Here is a 25746-nt window from a genome sequence, read left to right on the forward strand (position 1 = left end):
TGGTAATTTACATTGCTTATAGTTGCCCCACTCACCAGCCTTGCTGCTTCTACTCCTAAAATAGTCTAATCTTTATAGGTTATTGTAATATATCTTTTATCTATAATCTGCAAGTCGTTTTTAAAACTACTTTGGGAAAGAGTGCTGCACAAAAAGTGAAGTTCACACAAAAGAATACAATCCCTGGATATATTCTGGATATATTCTATATTTTTAATAAAAATCATCACTGATCCCAGCAAAGTATATTAAAAGAAAGATTGGTTTCTGAATTTCATTAATTCATTATTGGGAATTGAAAAAAATTAGTTATAAGTGAAGGTCACCTGAATAATTTTGGATATTAAGTATTCTTTTAAGAACAAAATTTCACCTATTCTGATGCCTTCAGAATGCCTTGCCTTTGAGGAGTGATAGATATTAGCATCTGCTACGCACTGTGCATTCGCACAAATACAAACAGCAGTTTTCATTACTGCCATTGCTCTGCCTGCTAGCTATTACTGTCTCCTTTACAGAACAGGAAATAATTTGCACAAAGTTAAAAAGTTGGAAAACAGCAGCATCAGGATTTAAACCCAGGTCACTAAAGAGAATACTCTTCTCAGATTTGCCCTTTTAATGATTAATCATGAAATATATTCACTAATCAAATGTTTCTAGACAAGACACATATCAACTAGAGAAACCAGATAATTAAACACACAAAAGAAATTTTTTTTAAAGAGACCTGCTATTTAATCAAAGATTGGCTTTTTAGCTGTTATCTAAATTCAGATTCCTTTATCTTATTATTGTTTAATGCTTGACTCAGCTGCTCAAGGAAACCATATAAAACAAAACAGAAAAGTATTTTAATCCTAAAAATATATAACCATAAGAAGCAAATAAGTGTTCAAATTAATGTAACTAACTTCAAACATTATAAAACATCAACCAACATAAAATATCCTCATATGTAATGTTTTAGGTTCTTTTTCATTCTCAAGACATCCTAGAGAGTGAGTTAGGTAAGAAAAGAGAGAGAGAGAGAATGAGCTGAAATGTGACAATCTGTTTTTAAATTCTGAGAATAAGAAACAATTTCCAAATGCTTAGTAATAAATATGCTCCTGTATCTTTCAAACACCTCCCTCATAGAGAAGGTGGTAAGACTGTGATCTAAGAGAAATTATCTATAACAGTTAACTTTATGCATCAACTTGACTCAAAAATAATTCTGGCAAATACAAAGGCGCCAGGAACAGATTAGAGTCCACATCTTCCAAGAAGAGAATTGTTTTTTGTTGTTGTTGCTTTGTGTGTGTGTGTGAGAGAGAGAGAGAGAGAGCGAGAGAGAGAGAGGGAGAAAATTTTTTCTTTTAATTTAAAGGAAATATATTTCATATATACAATTTTAGGATCATGATATTCCCCATCCTTATTCCCTCCCTGTTTTTTATTTTTACAATAATATCCTTCCCATTTACTTTATAATCACAGGCTTAACCCTCTATTAAATAAAGAATCTGACATGTAGTAAGTGTAGGAGTGTAGACAAGGAAAGTGCATACAGTCATATGTTACATCACTTAGATTTCTGAGAAGTCTGTATTGTCTTCCACAATGGCTCTACTAGTTTACATTCCCATCAACAATGCATTATGAAATCTTTAATTTCCACATTCTCACCAGCATTTGTTAGTTTTTGGTTTGGGGATCATAGCCATTCTAACCAGGGTGAACTGAAACACCCTGGTTATTTGCATTTTCCTGATGGCTAATGAACCTGGGCATCTTTTCATGTGGTCTATCAGCCATTTGTATTTCATGCTTTCAAGAATGCCTATTCAAATCTCAAAATATCAGCTTTGCTCATATAGATTACACTACTTTCTACTCTAGATATTAGTAACCACAGATCAGGGAAAATGTGTATTTGGCTTTCAGGAACTGGCATAGTTTAGTAAGTGTGATGGTTTCTGGTTCCATCCATTTTGTTACAAAAGATCGAATTTTATTCTTTTTATTCTTGAGTACTATTCCATAATGTATATACAAACAAATTTTCTTTTTAAAGATTTTATTTATTTAAATTGAAAGTCAACGTTACAAAGAGAGAGAGAGAGAGAGAGAGAGAGAGAGAGAGAGAGAGAGAGAGAGAGCATCCTCTAATTTACTCCCCAAATGGAGTGAGCTGATCTGGAGCCAGGAGCCAGGAACTTTTCTGGGTCTCCCACATGAGTACAGGGGCCCATGAACTTGAGAAATCCTCCTCCTAAACTATTATCAGCAGGTGGAACCTGAATCAGCATCCATATGTGATGCCAGCACTTCAGGTAAAGAATTAGCCTGCTATGTTATAACACCAGTTTTAGCGTTTTTTATGATGATTATTACATGGTTGACCATGGTGGGAAGAATTGAGGGATAGGGGTAAGTAGATGAAATCACTGCCTCCAAATTCTTTATTTAGTTCTTGTCTCTGAGGGGGTGGGGAGAGTTAAAGGTGGATGCCGCACCCAGCCTCCCAAATGCCCCACTAGAGACGGATGGGGAACCCCCACCAACTATCAATCCAGGGTTTCAATGTAGTGTATGTTCTGACCAAGTGGTTTGGATAGTTCTTAAATGCTGTGGATTTTGCTGATCCAGGGGTGAGGCAACTCTCCCAATGCTTATTGGCTAACATAGTGGACATCAGGGCTCCATTCACCCAGATTTTTACTGTCCTTGTTGTTCAGCTCTCATTCCTCTGGCAACCGCTAATGGGCTGTCATAGTCTCCACATGTGTCAGAGTCTGCATCCACTGTTTTACCTTTTTCACTTGCAGGCAGTTCAAGGGAGACCTGAGCCCCACCAGAAAACCTGGGGATCAGGAACCCATCAACCACTTTGCAGGTGGGCCATAAGACCCAGGCCAGGTGACCCAAGCCCTGCTGGATCCCCAACCTCCAGGGCTCATAAACCCAGCACTCACCTCACAAACAGGCCCCAGGCCAAGCAACCCAAACCCCACCAGAATCTCCACAGTCAGGGCTTATGAACCTGGCACCCACCTTGCTTGTGAGCCTCAGAACTGAAGCCAAGTGACCTGAGCCCCATCAGACTCCCTGCACTTGAGAATCATGAATCCAGCATCCGCTGCTCAGGTGGGCCAAAGGAACAAAGCAAGGTGCCCCAAGCTCCACTGAATCCCTCCCCCCACTCTCCCTGGGCTCACAAACCCAATGCCCACCTTGCAGGCAGGCCCCAAGATTTGGGCCAGGTGACCCAAGTCCTGCTGGATCCTCCACCCCCATAGCTAATAAAACCAGCACCACTCGCAGGTAGACCACAGGACCCTGGTCAGGCAACTCAACCCTTACTGGATTCCCCACCCTCAGGGCTCACAAACCTGGCACCCACTGAGCAGGCAGACCCCAGGACCACACCATGTGACCTGAGCCCTGCTAGAGCCCTTATGCCTGTGGCTCACACTCCCAGATCCCACAGACTTCATGCTGGCATGACTTGCCTCACCTCAGCATTCCCAGTGTGAACTGGTTGGCATTGCAGCCTGACCTGGCTCTTCCTGAACCTTGTCCTGCTTCTTAGATCTGGCAATGGATGTTTTGAACAGATCAAGTCTGATCTGTCCCCAGACCTGAGTAACATGTAGGCTGGCAGATATTGTAACCTGGCATGGTCAAGGCTGCTTCTTGACTTGGTTCTTGTGCTCACCTGCATGGACTACATGTCTACAAAGGAGTTCCCAAGGTTCCTCTGTCGGATCTCCTCCCAGTGGCACATCTTGCACACATCAGTAGGTCCTTGGCCCAAGCTGGTTTTGCCTACTTCTTGTCCTGGCAGGAACAGTGTCACCTTGCTCAACCAGCCCACACCCATTCTGGTTCTTACTGTTGAGTGTTGCAGCCCAGCCACACCTGGTCTGTGTCTAGACACAACTTTCACGTGGTTCAGCAGGACCTAGTCCAGCACATTCTACACCCACCCTAGTGCCCATGAGTACCAGTGTGTGTTGGAGTGTGATCCAATCTGTCACTCCCCAGTCCCAGTCCACACCCACGCCAAGGGAGGCTGTAGCCATGTCCAGCACAGCCTGCTGCCCTCAATCTGGCTTCATGTTCACCAATGGGATTCACAACCCAGCTGGGGTAGCCCCTTAGTTTCCCATCCAAGTCTGTTCCCATCCACAGTTCTTGGGTGTGCCAGCGGAGACTGCAGTTCCACAGGGGTGTGCCCACGTATCCCCACAAATTCAACTACAAGACCCAATTCTCGCATATGCTAGTTATTATCTTGGCCCATCCTAACTTCACCCTTCCCCTGATCCAACTCTCACTGGTGGTTATTGTGATCTTGTCCTGTCTGATAGGCCCCAGCGTTGGTTTTAGTGTGCCAGTGAGTGGTGCTCAAGGATGGTTGATGCTAGCTATCACCGCTCAGGTCTTCTACATGTGCTGGTGCTTCAGACTGACCTTTAAAGGTCTTCCTGTTCTCCTGTTAAACCGCTCAGACTCAGCACCCTCACTTACCTGAAAGTACAGTGGACTTGTCCATTGATGTCCCACAGTAGTCATTCCTCTCCTGGGCATGAACCCAAAGGTCCTGCTAAGCCTCAGATGTACAGTAACCCATATCCCATGTAAGCCTACTCACCCAAGTCCCTAGAACATGTCACCACCAGGTGGCCCTAGGGCTTTGCCCAGTGCTGTTGATGCACAGAGCACCCAGCCTGGAGCCACCACTAGCACTGCCAGCTAGGTAGGGGCAAAAAGACTCCCACAGGTCCCTGAAGATTCCCACTGCTCTTGAGGAGCACATGGAATCAAAGTGACTCCAAGCAGTCCCAGCCCAGATATAAATACTGCATTGTATCTTCACATATTGATATTATAGGTTCTATTACACAGTTTCTCTAAATGACCATATATACATACACATATGTAGGTCTTGTATTTTACATGAAGTTTCTCATATTAAAGATAATATACAATATTTGTTCTTTGGAATTAGCTTATTTCATTGAGCACAATGGTTTCAAATTGGAACCATTTTGTTGCAAGTGTTAGAATTTCACTTTTTTAAATGGCTGCGCAGCATTCTATAGAGGAGATATACCAGTTATTTTAACCATTTATCTTTTCATGGGAATCTGGGTTATTTCCATGTCTTCACTATTGTAAATTGTGCTGCTATAATAAAGGATTTCAGGTCACTTTCTTATATGCAGATTTCATTTCCCTTGGATATGTCCCCAGAAGTGGTATAGCTGGGTCATATGACAGATTGATTTGCTTAGCACTCTCCATACTGACTTCAATAGTTGCTATATTAGACCACACTCAACCAACAGTGAAGGAGGGTAATTTTCTCCCCACACTCACACCAACAACTACTGTTAGCAGAGTTCTGAATGTAGGACAATCTCACTGGAGCTAGGTAGAAACTCATTTAGGTTTTAATTTGTATTTTCCTGACAGCAAGGGAGCTTGACATTTCTTCATATGTCTATGAGCCATTTATTTTAATTTGTTCTTTTGAAAAGATATCTGTTCGTTTCCTTCACCCATTTCTTCAGTTTTGCTGCCACTAAGCTTCTGAAGCTCTTCTTAAACCCTGGATATTAATCCCCTATCTGTTGCATAGCATGCAAAGATTTTCTTCCATACTATTAACTGCTTAATGACTTTGTTAAATGTTTCCTTTACTGTACAAAAGCTTTTAGTTTGATGTAGTCCCATTTGTTTATTTTGGCTTTGGCTGATTGTGCTTTTGGTGTCTCTAACAAGTCCCCAGTTTCCTATGTCTCGCAGGGTATATCCTGTGATTTTCCTCTAATAGTTTGATGGGTTCTGGTTGCAGATCTAGGTCTGTGATCCATTTAGTGCTATTTTTAAGGTGATGTGTTGGAGTCTTCTTTCTCTGCAGACTGCAGTCCAATTGTCCCGATAGTACATGGTCTGTTGTGTTTCCAGATAAACCTTTCTATTATCTTTTTTCTTTTATTTATGAGAAGAATGATGTTGGGGTTTGCATTAGGATCACATTGAATCTGTATATTACTCATGATAACATGGATATTTTAATGATGTTATTCCTACCAATCAAGGAATATGGTAAATTTCCCCATCTTTTAATGTGTTCTATATTTTTGTATGATTTACAGTTATATTCATAAAAATTTTCCACATCTTTGGTTAGGTTAATTCCAAGGCATTCAAAATTCTTCTCTACTATATAAAAGGGGACTTTACTTACAAGTTCTTTCTCATCCATGGAATTATTTGTATATACCAATTTGTGTACATTAATTTTGTATTTTGCTATATTGTCAAATTCTCTAATGAGTTGCACATTGAATCTCTTGCTTCTACTATGTAAAACATCATGCCATTTACAAACAGATTTTTTTTCAATTTCAAAATTTCAAATTCTCATTTCTGACTTGAAATCCTTTCATTTCTTTTTCTTACCTAATAGCTCTAGCAAGAACTTCCAATACTGTATTGTATAGCAGTGGTGAAAGTGGACATCCTCATCTAATTTCACATCTTAGTGTAAAAGTTTTCAGTATTTTGTCACTTAGTATAATGGTGGCATTGTATTTTTATATATTGCCTTGATTGTGTTGTAGAATGTTGCTTCTATACCTGTCTTGTTTAGGTCTTTTTTAGCATGAAATGTTTTTAGACTTTATCAAATGCCTTTTCTGCATCTATTCAGATGAACATATGGTTTTTATTTTCCAATTTGTTAATGTGGTGAATCACATTTATTGATTTGTGAATGTTAAACCATCTCTGCTTGCCAGAGATAAATCCTACCTGGTTCAGGTGAAAAACTTGCTGATATATTGTTTGAGTCTGTTAGCTGGTAATTAGGATTTTAGAGTCTGTGTCCATAAGGGATACTGGTCTGTAGCTCACTTTTTCTTTGTATCTCTATCTGGCTTTGATATGGTTTAAATTCATTAATCAAACATCATAGAATATTTGTTTCTTGCAAGCAGCTATCATCTTGATGTTTGATTAATGAATTTAAACCATTTATACTGAGGGTTAATATTGAAATGTAGGAAATTTGGTCCTGTTATTTTAGCAGTAGGTCATTAATTGTTTGATTTAGTCTTGCTTTGTCGGATGCTCTCCATGTTAGACTTTGGTTTGGGTTTGTGCTGTTCCTTTTCTCTATGAAGAGAACATCTCTAACTGTTATTTGTTGGGTGATCTGGAAAAGGCAAACTATCTGAGCTTTACTTTACTGTGCAAAAATGTTTCTTCATTTTCAGACAAAGGAAAGCTTTGCTAGGTGAGTTATTCTGGGCTGATATTTTCTTCTCTTTAGAATCTGGAATGTGTCACTACATTCTCCTCTGGCCTATACAGTTTCCTCAAAGAGGTCAGTTGTGAGTCTGGTTGGGATTCCTCTAAATATTAATTGATATTTTTCATGGGCATATTTAAGGGTCTTCAACTGGAGAGGATTTGATTATAATTTGTCATGGTGAAGATTGTTTTTGGTCGACCCTATCGGCAATTCTGTGCCACTCTTGCACTATAATTCCCAATTATTTCTCAATGTTAAGGAAGTTTTCCTTATTTTATTCTTCTTATTTTAGTCTTTTAATAATATCCCTTGGGTCCAGTATGGTAGTCTAGCAGCTTAAATTTCTAACCCTCACAAGTCAGGATCCCATATGGCTATCAGTTTGTATGCTGGTGGTTCTGTTTCCCATCCAGCTTTCTTCTTGTGCACTGGGAAAGCAGTAGATGATGGTCCAAAGCCTTGGGACCCTGCACCCACATGGGAACCCCAGAAGAAACTCCTGGATTCAGGTGGGTTGAGTTCTAGCTGTTGTGGCCACTTGGGAAGTGAATCATCAGACATAAGATCTTCGTCTCTGTCTCTCCTCCTCTCTGTATATCTGAATTTCCAATAAAAAATAAATAAATCTTTTTAAAAGTCCATTAATCCTTGAATATTTTCTTTGCTTAACTCCATTCATCTTGCAGCTTTTTGACTGTTTACCCATTGTTTCAGGAATTGTCTTCCACTGAGATTCTTTCTTTTGCCTCATTCATTTTATTATTGAGACTTTCCACTGAATTTTTAATTTGCTCAATTTTATTCTTTTTTTTTTAAAGATTTGTTTATTACTATTGGAATGCCAGATATACAGAGAGGAGAGACAGAGAGCAAGATCTTCCATCAGATGATTCACTCCCCAAGTAGCAGCAACAGCTGGAACCGAGCCAATCCAAAGCCAGGAGCCTCCTCAGGGTCTCCCATGCGGGTGCAGGGTCCCAAAACATTGGGCCATCCTTGACTGCATTCCCAGGCCACAGGCAGGGAGCTGAATGGGAAGTGGGGCCGCCAGGATTAGAACCGGTTCCCATATGGGATCCTGGCATGTTCAAAGTAAGGACCTTAACTGCTATGCTATAATGCCAGGCCCTTTCATTATATTCTCAATTTCCGAAATATTGGCTTTCACTTGATTCAATGCTTCTATTTTCTGGGTAATATATGCTTAAATTTCTGCTACTTCTGTATGTGCTTCTCATTGTTTTGAGATTTATAACAATTTTTTTTTTGTCTTGTGGTTTCTGTTTTTTAATTTTAAATGATCTAGCTAGGCAGGGTCTTTTGTAAGCCCAGCTATGTTTATTCAGCTTTTAATTTTGATATTCTTTTTTGTAAGTTTCAACAACACATAGATTTTAAAAGCAAAATTATCCCTTAGTTTAATACCAAGATCTCATACAATTTTTCTTTGTAGCTTAGCCATCTCTTTATGAGTGGGCAGTTACTCCAATATATAAAGGTTTCAGTCTACAGCAAGGTACCTTAGGTTGAATTCCCAACTCAGGATTCTTGACTCTAGGATGCAGCCTAGCCCTGCACATGTCGTTGTGGGTATTTGGAAACTAGACCAATAGATGAAAGCGTAATCTCTCACATTCTATCTATATCTATTGCAATCTCTCTGCCTCTCAGACAAATAAAACTTAAAATATGTTTTCTTTACCTTATTCAAGGAAGCCAATTACCAAAAAAAGAGTAGAACAACAAAATAAATAATATTTTACAGAAACTAACAAAGTCAAGTTTATTACTTCACATGGAAATTGATACTTGTACATGAATAAAAGTACCAGAAGTGGTTAGAGTGTAAACTAGCAATTACTGCAAAGAACAGTCTAAAATGATAGCAACAACTGGACTATGAAGTCTCACTATACAGGTTCAAATTCCAGCTAGCTCCATCACCTACTAATTTCACAATCTTCTTCATATTCCTTTCTTGTGCATCATTGTCTTCCCCTTTAAAGAGAGAGTAATAATAGTAATAATAAATAGTACCCACTCTGATGGTTGTGAAGGTTAAATGATTTAATATATAAAACGCTCTGAGCAGTGCCTGGTATATGAAATCATTTGCCAACACCTTCAATTATTACAAAAGGAGATATGTGCTTATTTAATATGGAAAGTATATTTGAGTTTCCTTTTTCTGTTTTTTTTTAAGTAATTGTTGCTTCTTTCCACAAACTTTTCTTAAAATACATTTTATTTCTTTTCTGAAAACATTCTTTTTTAGTCCTTAACTTATTACTCATAAACTGGTGTACAAATATCAGTTCATTTATAATACAATTTGCTTTTTTCTTTCATTACCCTCCCAGTTTACTAACAATAGTCTTGAAGTTTATCAATACTTGTATAATTTTATACATAGTTTCCACAATTTTATATTTCCACGAATATCTCAAGGTACCTCCTGTTTGCCAGCTTAATTTTTTAAAAGGAATCAATATGGGGCGAAATAAGAATAGAGAATATATTTGATGTTTATATCATGCACTTTGTTGTATCCCCAGTTATATTTCCAGGTTATATGGATGGAGAATGTGCAAAGAAGTCAGAGTCCAAAGCACAAATTCTAAAGTGTGCAGGAACCGCAAGTTCTCAAAAGAGCCTACAGGACAGCAAGAAAGCACCAAAAAAAGAAATAGCCACAGATTCCACTGAATCTGTGCTTCCAATACAAAAAGGAGAGTTAAAAAGAACAACAAAAGGCACTGAATTGGAAAAACAGAAGAAAGGAAGAGAGGCCAAGGTAGACAGCAATGCTGAAATAACAAAAAGACAAGAATCCCAAATAAAGAAGATTGATTCCAGAATACCAGAAACACTTGAAGCTCAAAAGAAAATGAGAGGAAATGAAATATCAATAGGACAGGAAATCCAAAAAAATAAAAGTGAAATAGTCAGTGTGATAAGACGTGAGGAAGATGTACCAGGACAGAAAGTCCAAACAAAGAAAAGTGAGTTAAGAATTAAGATAGGAAATGAAGAAGACGTACCAGGTCAGGAAGTCCACAAAAAGAAAAGTGAGCTGAGAAGTTTAATAGGAAGTGAGGAAGACGTACCAGGACAGGAAGTCCACAAAAAGAAAAGTGAGCTAAGAGGTAAGATAGGAAAAGAGGAAGACGTACCAGGACAGGAAGTCCACAAAAAGAAAAGTAGAAGAAGTGAGATAGGAAGTGAGGAAGACGTGCCAGGACAGGAAGTCCAAACAAAGAAAAATAGAAGAAGAAGTGAGATAGGAAGTGAGGAAGACGTACCAGGACAGAAAGTCCAAACAAAGAAAAGTGAGCTAAGAAGTGAGATAGGAAGTGAGGAAGAAGTACCAGGACAGGAAGTCCAAACAAAGAAAAGTGAGCTAGGAAGTGAGATAGGAAGTGAGGAACAAATATTAGGACAGGAAGTCCAAACAAAGAAAAGTGAGCTAAGAAGTGAGATAGGAAGTGAGGAAAACATACCAGGACAGGAAGTCCAAAGGAAGATAAGCCGGAGAAAAGAGTCAGGACAGGAAGTTCAAAAGCAGACAAGTGAGGAAAATTAGGAGAAGGACAAGAAGCCCAAGAAAATAAGGGCTCTGCTGATAAAGGGTATAAAGGCAAAATAAAGAAGATGCAGAAAAAAATCGAGATGAAAGAAAAGATACTAAAGCAAGGAAAGTGGTAAAGGAAAAACAAAATCAGTAAAAGGCTCAATAAAGAACAGAGGCAAATAGAGAAAAGTGGAAGAATAAAAGTAACTTGAAGAAAAGTCCATAATATAATTGATCATTGTGATCCCTGTTCTCCAGATACAAGCCATTGTCTAAAGTCATAAGATCTCTTACAAAATTTCTCTTCAAAAACTTCATCAACAAACCTCGCTTCTAAATGCTTTTCTTATAACTTGATGCATATATTATTTGCTCAAGAGTAATAGCTACCTCCTAAATAAAGCATTTTGATTAACATACAATCATTCCTTTGGTGAGTGTTCCCTCTGCATAACAGCATGACCTGCCAACCAATACTACTTATGTTACAAGCTCCTCTTCTAGCGGTAAGAGATAAAATACAGAAAAAGAAAAAAGTGTCACCCTTCTAATATATACTTGGACAGTGATAAATGGGTATGCAACAATTTCAAAAGTAAAATGTAAGTGTACTTCATGAAGAAGGGAGGAGTGGCACATGGTGTGTCTCAAAACACAGCTATGATGTAATGTTAAAGAGAGAAAAGAACAAAGGCAAAAAGGGGATGAAAGGCTGTCATGCCATGCACAAGTAGCAACAGGTAACTTTTCTGATACATCAGAATTATGAGAGGCATGCTGGCATTTAATTTTGTAAAGCAATGTATTTAGGGGGTGGGGTTGAAACATAGAATAGGAATTTAATTTTGAGGACAGTTGGAAACCTGCTGCAGCATCTGAAAAGGAAAATAAGTGATTGCAGAAATGTAAATTTATTGTGCAAAATACATTGAATAAAATAAACATCATTCACCATATACATTAAAAGATATTTGCAATAAGTCATGGAGAGAAAATGAATAGGGAAGCTAACTATGACCTATTATTTTCAAGGAAGTATCACTTTATCCTCTTTTATATTATTAGAGTGGTGAGGGTCTAGGTATGAAAGAAGCTGAGTGAGACATGCATTTCAGTTCTATCATATATATACATATATACCACAAAGAAGCCTCTTCCAAACCCAAGAAATCTGTGTGTGTTACATAATATTTAGATCTTTTTTAATTTTTTTCATTTTTTATTATATTTTTGACAATCTGTACATAGTTAATTAGGGTAAAAAGGTTCAAGGGCTATAGGGAATTGGGTAAGAGACTATTATTTCCATATTGTTTCCTTCATGTATCGGAGGTAAAGGGGGATATTGAGGGAGAAGCCCCACCCAATTTCCCACCCACCACAGGTCCCAGATGTGGGGCATGCTCTGAGATACTTGCTCAAGTGTTTTTGATAGTTCACCAGTTATGAATCGCTGCCAATCTCGCCACTCCAAGCACAATAATGTCGTTGAAGAATCCACTGATTGACATAGTCCATCACAGAGTCTCCATTTGTCCAGTATTTCACTGCCAACATATAGCTGAGGTGGTTGATTGACCTGTTCTGTCTTCTGTCTTTTCTTGGTTAGGGTTCTGAGTCCAGCATTTCGATTGGGGAGATCCCAAAAGAAACTTTGATGTATTCCCAGACCAGATTCCTGTGTGTTCTAGCAAGCACAGGGCCCAGCACAGTCCACTGTCCCATTAGCTGGTGGTTGCAATTGCTGGGTTGGTTCTGTTTTCAGCCCCGAGTTCCACTGGAAGCAATGGGTGTTGCAGTCCATCCTGGTTCTGCCCAGCACACACTCTGCCCTCATGCAAACCAATCGGAGCTGCAACCTAGCCAGAGCGACTGACAATAACCCCCACCAGGCCTTCCCCCTACACTGATTTGCCAATATGTGCAGCAGACTAGTCCAGTCTGTCCCACATCCCATTTGGCTCTTGTACGGGTCAATGGGTATTGAAGCTTAGTTCATCCAACCAGGCTCAACTCTCCAGCCCTCTTGGATGTTGTTAAGTGCCTCTCTGTCTAGCCACCCCATCCCCTGTCCGAGTTTTCATGCCCTCCTGTGGGAATGGTAACTCAAGAGGGATGAGCCCACTATTTCCCTCCCAGGTCTCTCTCACTCCAGGATTGTGCACTCTCCAGGTGGCTCTGTGGTTTGACTTGACAGAATTAGCCCCCAGTGTCAGCTTCCTCCAGCTGATGCTGTGGCTAAGGCCAACAACCCCCTACCCACTCTAACTTATGCTTGCACCAGTAGGAATAATCAGCTCACCCTGGCTTTTCCCTGATCTGGTCCACATGAGGCCCACAGATGTTGTAGCCCTGCTTAGTCTGGTCTGCCCCCAGCCCAGCCCATGCTTTTCAGTGGGAATAGCTGTCTGGCAAGGGGATGCCCCCTTATTACCCTTGCCGGCTCCGCCCCCTCCCTTCCTGGTTCTCACTCATGCTGGTTGTGTGCTGTGGTCACACCCAGCACGGGCAACCTCACCTTGGCATTCTGTATTGTGCACTGGTTTCTGTTTCGACCGAACCTGGCTCGACCCACACTCTGTTCTGGTGCTCGGATTCGCCAGTGGGTGAAGTGAACTGATTCAGCCTGCTCTGCCCATGACCCATGCCAAATTGTATGCCAGTGGGAAACTTTCCATGTCCTGTTCTGGGCTGTTTCCTGTCATGCTTCTTGCACTTACCTGCCGGGTCTGTGTCCTGCCAGAGGAGTTGCCCAGGATCCTCCATCAGAACCTCTCCCAATGCCAGATTTTGTGCATACCAGGCGGTCCATGAACCAGTACTACTCAGTTTACCTCCTGTCCTAGCAGGAACAGTGGCTTTTCCTGGCTGGCCTTCAAGCCAAGCTGGTTCTTGCTATTAGATGTTTCAGCCCAGCCATGGCTCGTCCATACCCACATACAGCTCACACATGACTCAGTAGGAGTTGAGACCTAGCCTAGTCCATCCCATACCCACCCTGATCCTCCAGGACACCAGACAGTATGTGGGTCTGGGCCAGCTTGGTGCTTCCAGTCCCTGTCCACACTTGTGCCAAGTTGAGACTACAACCATTTCCTGATCAGAACTCAGCCCCCATTCCAGCCTAAACACCCCTTGGTGGAAACCTCAACCCAGTTAGGGTTGTTCCCTTAGCTCCCCAACCAGCCCTGTTCCCAGCCATAGATCACATGCATGCCAGTGGTTGCTCTGACTCAGCTTAGCCCAGCCCCTCACCTGTCCTGACCTCTGCCCTGGACACTGTGACTTAGCGTCCCTGGCTCATGCAGACCAGTAGGTGCAAGGGCCTGGCTCAGCATGACCTGTGCTCCATCCTGGTTTCTAGTTTGCTTGTAGGTTAAGGTTTGCTCAGTCCTGCCCAATACATCCCGTTCTATTACCAATTCACACAATGGCCAGCTGTTGGAGCTACTTTGCCCAGCTTTTCCAACCCCCAGGTCTGGACCACATGTTCACCAGTAGGAACTATGACTCGCCAGAGGAGTTTCCCAAGTTCTTCTGCTTGATCCGCTCCCAGATTCAGTTCTCATACATGCCATTGGGTTTTAGGCTAGTGCCCAGCGCAGTCTGACCTTCCTTTTGGCCTTGTATGAGCTGGTGAATGTTGCAGCCCAGCCCAGCCCAGCCCACACCTTATTCAGGATGCACATTCGGGTGTGCTGCCTTGACCAGTCCAGACTGTTGGGAGTTCCTTTACCTGTGATTGATGGCAGACTCCTTGTTCCCATGTAGTTTAGTCCATCACTACCCAAACACTTGAGCTAACCAGTTTGGCTAGAATTGCCACAAGATGTGTACCACACATCCCTCACAGAATCTTCCCCCGGATATGGTTCTTGAGTGCTAGTTGATGTCATGACCCTGCCTAATGTGACCCATCTGCTAATCCACCATCATGTCAGGTAATAGCATATCCTGCTGGACAAGCTCCAAGCCTTATCTTTTGCATGAACTGGTGTTCGGTGCTCAGCATTCTTAAGTGATTACAAGTTCTTCAAAGGAAGAGTTACTGTCATTGGGAATCTTTACAATTGACTCACATCCCAGAAGCACAGTGGGTTCAACCTGGATCTACCTAAGCAGAGATTCAAAGAACCAAAACTCCAGAGCTCCCTGGCCAGGCAGCCAACAGGCAGAGCCTGGCGCTAAATGGCACACTGGCTGACCCTGGAACAGCTCACCACATGCACATGGTGGCTGTCATCTGGAATCCAGGCGTGAGAAGCCCCATCCTGAAACCCACCCACAGCCAGGAGGCTGCAGAAAGTTTAAATCCCCAGGCCTAAGGTCGCACCCCTCCCCAATCCCATTCACTGTCTAATGAGGGCTGTAGGTGGGCTCTGGACATACCCAGTCACGGATACATCCCCCCTTGGTGTATTCACCGTGAAGGGAGCAACCCCCAGAGCCCAGGCAGACCTGGGGACAGCTCACCACGTGCCTGTGGTGGCTGGCATGTGGGATCCAGGCATGAGACTCCCTGTCCTGAGACCCCTCAGTTCTATCTTATTTTTTTCTCTTATGTTGGTGATAAAATGAGTTGCTCCTTGCTATCCAACAATATCAGCACTTGGGGATTGGGACAGTCATTTGATGATGCATTAGGGACCCTGAAGGGAAATAGTGTTCTGAGGCTGTAACTTGAGTTGTTTTGTTATTTTTGAGATACTATCAGTTTTGTTGCAACACGGTTGGGAAAACCTTACCAAGGTAATATTGGTAATATTACCAAGGTAATATTGGCTGACCAAGTCCACCTTAGTACACCTACACACCCAGGAACATGTTGTAGGCCAGGAGAGTTGTCCAAACTGTTCTTTTTTTCGTCCTCTGATGAGGTACTTAACATCCTCTGCTGGCTGTGGTGAGCTATCTATTATGTTCCGCATGTGCATCTGGACATGCTTTTCATTGCACAGGCATCAATGACTGAGGCTCAGTCCCAGTATACACACTCCAGGGTCAGAACACATGTTATGTGATTTTCCCTGTAACCAAGGTTTGAGTCCACTGGTGTAATTGGAGTCCCGCAAGAAACTTTGTATTGGGTGACCTCAGACTTGATTCATGTAAACCAGCTAATGCAGGATCAAGTTCAATCCATAACCTGTACCAGCCAATGCACATACCTGTGGATGCAGCTACTGGTCAGTTCTTCCTCATCCATTTCTTTCATGCAAACTAATCAATTCTGTAGCCTAGCCCAACTGAGCCCACCACAGGCCCAGTTCTCATATCTGTGGGAGCCATGGCTTCGTTGTGTCTGCATCCCAGTAATCCCACTAGACCTGTACCCAGCCTTGGATTTGGAACATGTTTGTATGTGCTGCAAGTTAGTGTAGCCTGTCTTGTGTTCCACCCAGCTCTGGTACAAATCCATGGGTAATGTGGCTTAACTCAGCATGCTCCACCCAAGACCCAGCCACACATATGCTGACAGGTGCTACTGTCTTGCTTAGTCTGGCCCTACCTCAACCCTGGCACTCATGTTCACCAGTAGCCTAGCAGGGATTTGCCCAGAATTCTTCCACCAAGCCTGTTTATAACCCCAGGTCCTGTGCTTGCCAGGGAGTACCAAGGTCCAGCCAGAAATGACTTGCACACTGTCCTGGCCCTTGCCAATTTGTTTTGAAGCCTAGCCTGGCTGCCCACCCATTCTGGCTCTTTCACATCAGTGATATGGTAACCTAGCCTAACCTGGCCCAACCTTCAGCTTCAGTTCCATGCCCTCTTGTGGACCTGACCTTGCCTATACCCTTCCCTGGCTCTTACTTGTACCAGTCCTGGCCTACTCCTAGATCTAGCCCACACACATGCTAATGGGTGCTGCAGGCTTGCCTGTCATGACCTGCTTCCATATGTGGCTCTTGTGTTTACCAGTAAGACCTGTGGCCCAGCAGGGGAGCTCCCCAAGTTCCCTTACCAGGCTTGCTGCCAGTCCCAGATCTCATATGTGATGACAGATTCTGGAATGCACATGACACCCCCAATCCTGGCACTCACCAGCAGGTACTATTGCCTAATCTGACTAGACTTCATGCCACAGAGTGTTACAATCTAGTCCAACCTGGCCCACCTCTAAGACCAGCTCTCATGCAAACCAGCAGGAGCTCCAGCCTAGCCCAGACTATTCCACGTGTATTGTGGCTTTAGTAGATGATGGAGCTTATCCCAGTCTAGCTTGCCACCATACTTAACTCATATGCATGCCAATAGGAGCTACAGGCTTGCACATCCCATTCCATCTACAGCCCAGTTCTTGTGTTCACTGGTTAGAGCTTGAGCCTAGCAGGAGCATCTCAAAGTTTCCCTACCAGGCCTGTTCCCAGCCCTGGGTTTTATACATGCTTGTGAGTGCTTCAGCTCAGCCTGGTATGTCTCAGTTCTAACTGGGGGTATTGAAGCCTATCCCAGTTTGGTATGGCTCATATCCTGTCCTGTCAGAGGGTGCTTTGACCTGGCACAGCCTAGCCAGTCCCCAGACTCTAGAACCACAAATACTGATGGATGCTGCAGCCTGGCATGGCCTGACCTGCTCCCAGCAAGGGCTCCCTTGCTCCCTGTGGTCTAGCAGGGGAGTTCCCCGAGTTCCTCTACCATGCCTACTCCAAGCCCCATTCTCACACATGATGCTGGGTGCCACAGCTCTGTTTGGCATGGTCCACACTCAGAGCTAGCTTTTGCATATGCTGCCAAATTCTGCAGCTTGGCCCAGACCAGCCCCTCTCACAACTCCAGTTCCCATGAGTGTTGGTGACTTCCAAGGTCCATCCTGGTTCGGCCTATCACCACCTCTAGTTTTTGCATAATCCAGGAGGTCCTTCAGTCCCAAAGAGGTTGCCCCACAAGTCCCTTACAGAATCTACCCCCAATGCTCAGGGCAATATTTAAACTGACTAATCCCTGCCCCCCCTACACACAGGGATATTATGTAAGCCCTGGTTCATGTCCCAACTGCTCCACTCCCCATCCAGATCCCTGCTTGTGACCTGGGAAAGCAATAGAGGATGGCATCAAAATCTTGAAACCCTACACCCTCATTAGAGACCCCCAAAATGCTCTTGGCTTCTGGCTTCAGATCAGCTCAGCCTTGACCATTGCAGTTATTGGGGAGTGAACCAGTGAAAAAGAGATATTTCTCCCTGTTGCTCCTTCTGTATAAATCTGCCTTTCAAAAAAGATTAAGAAAAAGGAGGAGGAAGGGAAGGAAGAGGGGGGGAGGAGGAACAAATACCTAGAATTTGTATGGACCCACAAAATCTCTGAGCAGCCAAAACAATCTTAAGCAAAAGAACAAATCTGGGGTCATCACACTGTGTAACCTCGAAATACAAAAGAAAACACAGCTATCAAACTACTACATTATTGACATAAAAACAGACATGTAGACAAATGGGACAGAAGAGAGCATAGAAATAAATCCACACATTTATGTTAAATTCATAGTCAAAAAAAAATACCAAGAATATACAATAAGGAAGACACAGTCTCCAGTTAATGACACTAACGCAACTGGATATCCACATGTATATAAAAAAATCAAACATTATCATATGCAAAAGTCAATTCAAAATGGGTTAAAGACTTCATACAAATGACTAACACACACAAACACACACACAAATGACCATCAAGAAATGCAAATAAAAACCACAATGAGATTTCAGCTCACCCCACAAGATTGGATATAATCTGAAAACAAATGCAACCAAAAACAATCTGGCCAGATTGTGGGGTAACTGTAACCAAATCCACTATTTGTGGAAATGTAAACTAGTACAGCCATTATGAAAGACAATATGGAATTCCTCAGAGATGTGAAAATAGATTTGCCATATTACCCAGTCATCCATTCCTGAAAATTTACCTAAGCAAAATGAAATAAACATATCAGGGAGTTATTTGTACAACCATAGTTATTAAAGCTCAAGTCACATCAGCTAGGATATGGAAACATGCAACTGCCCACATAATGATTGGATAAAGAAAATGTGGCATATACACATTATGGAAAACTACTTAGCCATAACACTGAATAAAATACAGCCTTCTGCAATAATATGAATGCAAGTGAAAACCATTAAGTTTAGTGAAATAAACTATCCCTCAAATTACAAATACGTTCTATTCTCTCTGGTCAGTGGAAACTAAGAGTGCTATATAAATATATGTGTATGTGTGTGTATGTATGTACGTATATATCTATGTATAATATATAAGTGTGCTCAATATATATGTACTCTTATATATACTATATGTAAAATATATACATATATATATTCCATATGAGCAATGCTGACATTTTCAAGTTTGCATATTGTTAATCGCCTTTACCTATGCCCTTGAGGAACAGTAGTCTTTTTTCTGTTTACTGTTTACTAAATTCTTTACCTAATGCAGTATAAAGTATGTGATTGGAAAGTGAACTGAAAGCATGTTTTGTTATTGAAAGAGTGGAGGATGGAAGAAAGGAAAGAGAGAAAAAGAAATGAGGACAGTAGGTAGGGCATGGAGATGAGTAAGTAGGGTAGGTATAATGGGGTATGTCATTATCCTCCTTACCCTGTATTGTGAAACATATAAAAATTGTCCACTTTATAAAATAAATAAAATCAGTTTCACACATTTTTGTTTTTTAATAGGAGGAAAAATGGAAACTTACTATGCCGTGAAGTTAAGTAACATGCTACTAGATAAAATAGTCTCCATTACACAGTTAAAATACATCCCCTTATATGAATAGCCACAAAACAAAATCAACAATAGGAAGAAAAAAAGAAATTAACAACATGAAATTAAATAACATGCTACTGAATCACTAATGTGTCACTGAAGAAATGAAAATAAAGAACATTCTTGAAGAAAATTATGCTACTGTATGATCTATGAGTCAGTGAAGAACTTAATGAGAAAAAAGTGTTTTAAAAAGATGAAACTAACAAAAAAGAATCAAAATCCATGTTCTGCTGATCTTTGTTGGTGAGATATGTCTTCTGAAAGCAACAAATAGATGGGTTTGTTTTTTCTTAATCCAGTCTACTAATCTATAATGCTTGATTGATGAGTTTAAGCCATTTACATTCAGCGTAATTACGTGTGGTAATTTGGTCCTGTCATTTTAGCAATGGATTATTCATTGATTTAGTCATCTGTTGTTATTTTACTAGGATGTTCTTGGCATTTACCTTTGGTTTTGGTGGGTCCTATTCCTCTTCTCTGTCAAGAGAACATCTTTTAGGTTTGGAAGAGGCATATTCTTTCAACTTTTCTTGACTGTGGAAGTTTTATTTCATTTTTAAAGACAAAAGGAAGCTTTGCTGGGTATGTTATCCTGGGCCAACAATTTTTTTTTTTCTTTTACAATCTGGAATATGTCACTCCATTCTCTTCTGGCTGTAGAGTTTCCTGTGAGAGGTCTCCTGTGAGTTTAATTACCATTCCTCTATATATCAATTTGATTTATTTTCATGTGCACATTTAAGGATCTTTTCCTTATGTTCAATTGAAGAGAGCTTGATTATCATGTGTTGTGGTCAAGATCACTTTTGATCAGCCCTGTTGGGAGTTCTGTGCCCCTCCTGGATGTTGTTTCCCAATACTTTGCCTAAATTGGGGAAATTTTTCCTTATTATTTCATTAAACACACCTTTAATGCCAGTTTCTATTTCTGGACCTTCTGGGACCCCCATAACTCTTATAGTTGGCCTTTTGATAGTGTTTTTCAATTCTTGAATACCTTTTTTAGCCTGATCCAGCTCTGCTTCCAGTGTTTTATTTGTTTCCCCTGGTGACAAGAAATATCTTCGAATTTTGAGATTCTTCTGTCTCCTTCATTCTATTTTGGAGACTCGCCAATGTACTTTTAATTTGCTTCACGGTATTCTTCATTTAAGATACATCAGCTTTCATTTGATTTATTGCTACTATTTGTTGTATAACATATTCCTTAAATTCCTCAAACTCCTACTTTACAAACTTCTCATTGTTGATAAGAAGCTTTATAATGAATATTCTGAACTCTGTATCTCCCATTTTCTTGATGTCTAGTGCAATGCACTAAGCTCAGTGAGTTCACTCCCAGCTCAACACATGCACAGCTCACTATTCTCCCGGCAGTCTTAAAGTTTTCCACACCATACAAAATGGCATGCAATTAGGATCTAGGGGACAGACTGGACTGTGAAATCCACTCTTCCCCAATTGCCCTTCTGGGATCTGCTATTCTCTCTGCTCCTGGTCAAGTCAAACAGACCAGTAGGATGGGCAATTCTTTGTCTGAGCTCACCACCTGAGCTGCTGGAAAACACTCCTTCCCACCTTGTTGCTGGTGGAGTTCCAGCTGCCAGTGGAATTTAGATCATGGCTCACTGAATGTCACTGGAGTATCAGTCACTGCAACACCACACTGCTGTGTCCACTGCTTTCGTGTGTCTGTCAGTGTCCAGGTACCCTTCTGCTGTTGTTCTGATCTTTCCTGTTTGCTGCTTCATATTGACTAATATTTCTCTGTTTAAACATGTCCTTACCCCACTCTGCCATCTTTATTCTCTCAGTTAAATGTATTTTAAAAGACTTAAGCATAAGCACAGAAACTGCAAAGCTGCTAGAAGAAAATAGAGAAAAATCTCTAAAACATTGGTCTGGACTCTGGACAATAATTATAAGAATATTTAAGACATGACCAAAGCATAAATAACAAAAGAAAAAGCAAAGTAAACAAATGCTTTACATAAAACTAAGAATCTTCTGCACAGTAAATGAAACAGTTCCTGGATTGGGAGGGAATATTGTCAAACTGATGAGGCTATACTAAAAAGTATATACAAGTACAAAGAACTCAATTCAAAAGAAGGAAATAACTCAATTGAAAAACGTATCAGAGGCCAGCATTATGTGTGAGTGGGTTAAATCATAGTTAACGATGTTAGCAAATGAATGTTGGTTCAAGTTCAGTCTGCTCTACTTTCAATCCCATTCCTGTCAATTAACCTTGGAAAGATGAAAAATGGTTCAAGTAATTTGCCCTCTTCCACCCACATGGGAAAACTGAATGAAGTTCCAGACTCGGCTTTTTCTTGGCTTTTGTTTGCCATTTGGATATCTATCTATCTATCTACCTACCTATCTATCTTTCTATCTATCTTTCTATTTATCTATCTATCTATCTATCTATCTATCTATCTATCTATCTATCTTATCTCCCCCTCTCCCAAGGCCCAACATTTCAAGTGAAGAAATATTTTTTTAAGATTTATTTATTTTTATTGCAAATTCAGATAAATAGAGAGAAGAGGAAAGACTGAGAAGAAAATCTTTCACCCATGATTCACTCCCCAAGTGACCGCAATGGCCTGAGCTGAGCCAATCTAAGCCAGGAGCTCTTCTATGTCTCCCATGCAGGTACAAGATCCCAAGGCTTTGGACCGTCCTCAACTGCTTTCCCAGGCCACAAGCAGGAAGCTGGATGGGAAGTGGGGATGCCGGGATTAGAACTTGTACCCTTATGGGATCCTGGCACGTTCAAGGTGAGGACTTTAGCTACTATGCCACTGCGCCAGGCCCTCGATGAAGAAATATTTCAAAGGTCCAAAGATCCAAACAGATATTTCTCAAAAACTAGAAACCAAATGGCTGGCAGGAATATTTTTTATGACTAGTGTCACAAATCACAGAAACTAAAAGTAAAACAGCAATGAAACATCTGCAGACACCTTTAATATGTCTTTGGTTTTGATTGCCTGTGCTTTTGGTGACTTTTCTAAAAAGTCTTCCCTTATTTCTGTGTCTTAGTGAGTGCTTTCTATGTTTTTCTCTAATACTTATAAGTTTTCTGGGTAAAGAATTAGATCTTTGATAACTTGTGGTAACTTTCGTGTAAATTGATAGGTGGAGATCTTACTTCTTACCTCTTCAGGCTGCTATTCAAATGTCCCAACAGCATTTTTTCAAGAGAATAGGCTTTTCCCCGAATCATGTTCAGTTCTTCTGTCAAATTCAGTTGACCGCATTGTAGGTTCCCTGCTGGGGTTTCTATTCTGCCTCATTGTCTTCTCTGTTTCTCTACCAGTGTTGGACTATTTTGATGATCACTGCCCTGTAATATGGCTTAAGATCTGGAAATGTAATTCCTCCAGCTTAATTTTTATTCATTGGGATAGTGTTTGCTATTCATGGTCTCTTCTACTCCCAGATAAACTTTTGTACCATCTTTTTTATTTCCAGAAGGAATGTTGGGATTTTTAATGGGGTTGGAATGAATCTGTGTATTATTTTGGTAATACACAAATTTTGATGATGATCCTGCTGATCCAGTAACACAGTGAGCCTTTCCATGTTTTAATGTCTTCTTCCATTTCTCTTTTTTTTAAATATTTTATAACTTTCATTACAGAGGTCTTCCACATCTTCGATTAAGTTAATTACAAGTTGTTTAAGAATCCTCAGTGCTATTTTAAAGAGTACTATATTTATAATTTCTTTCTCAGGAATGAAGTTTTTTATGTATACTAGTGCCATCAATTTGTTATAAATTTTGAATCATGATACTTTGCCAAATTCTCTTATAAGTTTCAATAGTCTCTTAATTGAACCTTTTGTTTCAAAAGGTAGAGAATCATGTCATGTCAAAACAGAGATAATTTAAATTCCTGATTCCTGATTTGAATTCCTTTAATTTGATTTTCTTGTCTAATAGCTCTGGCAAGGATTTTCAATAACATATTGGATAACAGTGGTGAAAGTTGACATACTTGTTTAGTTCCAGTTTTTAGTGGAAAGCTTCCAGTCTTTCCTTATTTAGTATGAAGCTGGTATCAGGTTGTTTATACACACCTCTAATTGTGTTATATAATGTTCTTTTTATGCCTGTTACTTAAGCTTTTTAGCATGAGTGGTGTTGAATTTTATCAAATGCGTTCTCTGTATCTATTAAGATGATCACATGGGCTTTTTACTGTAATTATTATTATTACAATGCGGTTCCTTAGGCTCTGGTGTTTACCCTCCCCCTAAAAAACCCTTTCCTCACTGCTTTCTCCAAGATTATTGCAGTAGTATAGTCCCTCATATGGTTTTTATTTTTCAGTTTGTTGATATGATGTATCACATTTATTAATTTGTGAATGTTAAACCATCCTTGCAAGCCAGGGATAAATCCCACCTGGTCTGGGTGAATGGTCTGTCTGATATACTGTTGGATCCTGTTGGCTAGTATTTTGTTGAGGATCTTAATGTCTATGTTCAACAGGGCTATTTGTCTGTAGTTCTCTTTTTCTGTTTCATTTCTATCTGGCTTGGTTTTAAGGTGATATTGGCTTCATAAAAAGAGTTTTGAAGGATTGCCCCCCTTGGTATTGCTTAGAATAGCTTGTGGGAGATTGGAGTAAGTTCTTCTTGAAGCATTCAGTACAATTCTGCAATGAAGTCATCTGGTCTAGGGCTTTTCCTGGTTGAGAGGGATTTACTTACTGATTTAATTTCATTCCTTATAATAGGTCTATTTAGTTATTAATTGCTTCATGATTCAATTTTGGTAGATTATGTATGTCCAAAAATCTGTCCATTTCTCCTAGGTTTTCACATTAGTTGTCATATAGTTGCTTGTAATAGTTCTTAATAATTCTATGGTAACCATTATTTCCTTTTTTGTCTCTGATGTTATTGATTTGCATCTTCTTCCTTTTTTGATTAGTTGGGCTACTGGGAAATTTATTTTGTTAATTTTCTAAGAGAACCAGCTTTTTGATTCATTGACCTTATATATTGTTCTTTTGTTTTCTATTTCAGTTTTTGGTGATTTATTTTTCCCCACTAGTCTTGGAATTGCTTTGCTGTTGTTTTTGTAGCCCCTTCATCAGTATGGTTAGCTCATTTACTTGGTGCTGTTCTAATCTCTTGACATAAGCATTGATTGAGATGAACTTTCCTATTAACACTGACTTGATTATCTCTCATATTTTTAAAGGTTTATTTATTATTTTTTTAATTTGAAAGTCACATATACAGAGAGGAAGAGAGACAGAGAGGAAGATCTTCTGTCTATTGATTCACTCCCAAAGTGCCACAATGGTCTGAGCTGCACCAATCTAAAGCCAGGAACATCTTCCAGGTTTTCCACATGAGTGCAGGGTCCCAAGGATTTGAGTCATCCTCTACTGCTTTCCCAAGCCACAAGCAGGGAGCTAAATAGGAAGCGGGGCTGCCAGGATTAGAAGCAGCAGCCATTAGCGATCCCAAGGTGAGGACTTTAGACAATAGGTTATCTTGCTGGGCCCCCCATATATTTTAATATGTTGTGCTGTGTTGTTACCTTCCTTCATTTCAACAAATTTTAATATCTGTTTTGATTTATTTTACAAACCACTGTTCATTCAACAGCACATTACTCAAGCTATAAGTATTTGCATATTTTTGGCATATTTTAACTTGTTAGTGTCCTGTTTTACTCCATGATGGTTTCAAAAGATGCATGTATAATTTTATTTTTTTTTAACTTACTGAGGCTTTTTTGTGGCCTGTAATAAGATCAATCCTGAAGAAAGTTTCACATACGAATGAAAAGTATGTCCTCTCAAGCATGAAAGGTTATGTCAATATCAATTAAGTCCATTTGTATCAGGGCTTAAATGCCAGCAGACTTACAGGTCACTGAGGGCAAGACAATGATTTTCCTTGGCCATAAGAAACACTGGAGACAGGCTGGTGAGGAATGTCCATTTATTCAACACAAATTCTAAACACAAATTGAGTTTGAATGTTTAAGAATGAGAGGGAGCAGGGGAAGGAATATTTATGGAGAACAAATTGGAAAAATGAGAAAAATACA

General features: G+C 40.4%; 1 protein-coding gene across 1 annotated transcript; it reads left to right on the forward strand.

The window, feature by feature from the left end:
* Positions 1-9845: 9845 nt before the first annotated feature.
* On the forward strand, positions 9846-10987 carry TSBP1 (testis expressed basic protein 1). Its single transcript, XM_040987568.1, has one exon. It carries the CDS (start codon positions 9846-9848, stop codon positions 10893-10895), a length of 1050 nt encoding a protein of 349 aa, XP_040843502.1. The 3' UTR covers positions 10896-10987.
* Positions 10988-25746: the final 14759 nt, after the last annotated feature.

The sequence above is a fragment of the Ochotona curzoniae genome, unplaced genomic scaffold (assembly GCF_017591425.1).
Source record: "Ochotona curzoniae isolate NIBS_2020 unplaced genomic scaffold, NIBS_Ocur_1.0 contig_4772, whole genome shotgun sequence".
NCBI classification, from domain to species: domain Eukaryota; kingdom Metazoa; phylum Chordata; class Mammalia; order Lagomorpha; family Ochotonidae; genus Ochotona; species Ochotona curzoniae.

Bases quoted from the DNA above. Each gene is read 5' to 3' on its own strand.
- TSBP1 (XM_040987568.1), top strand. From the start codon at position 9,846: ATGCACTTTGTTGTATCCCCAGTTATATTTCCAGGTTATATGGATGGA.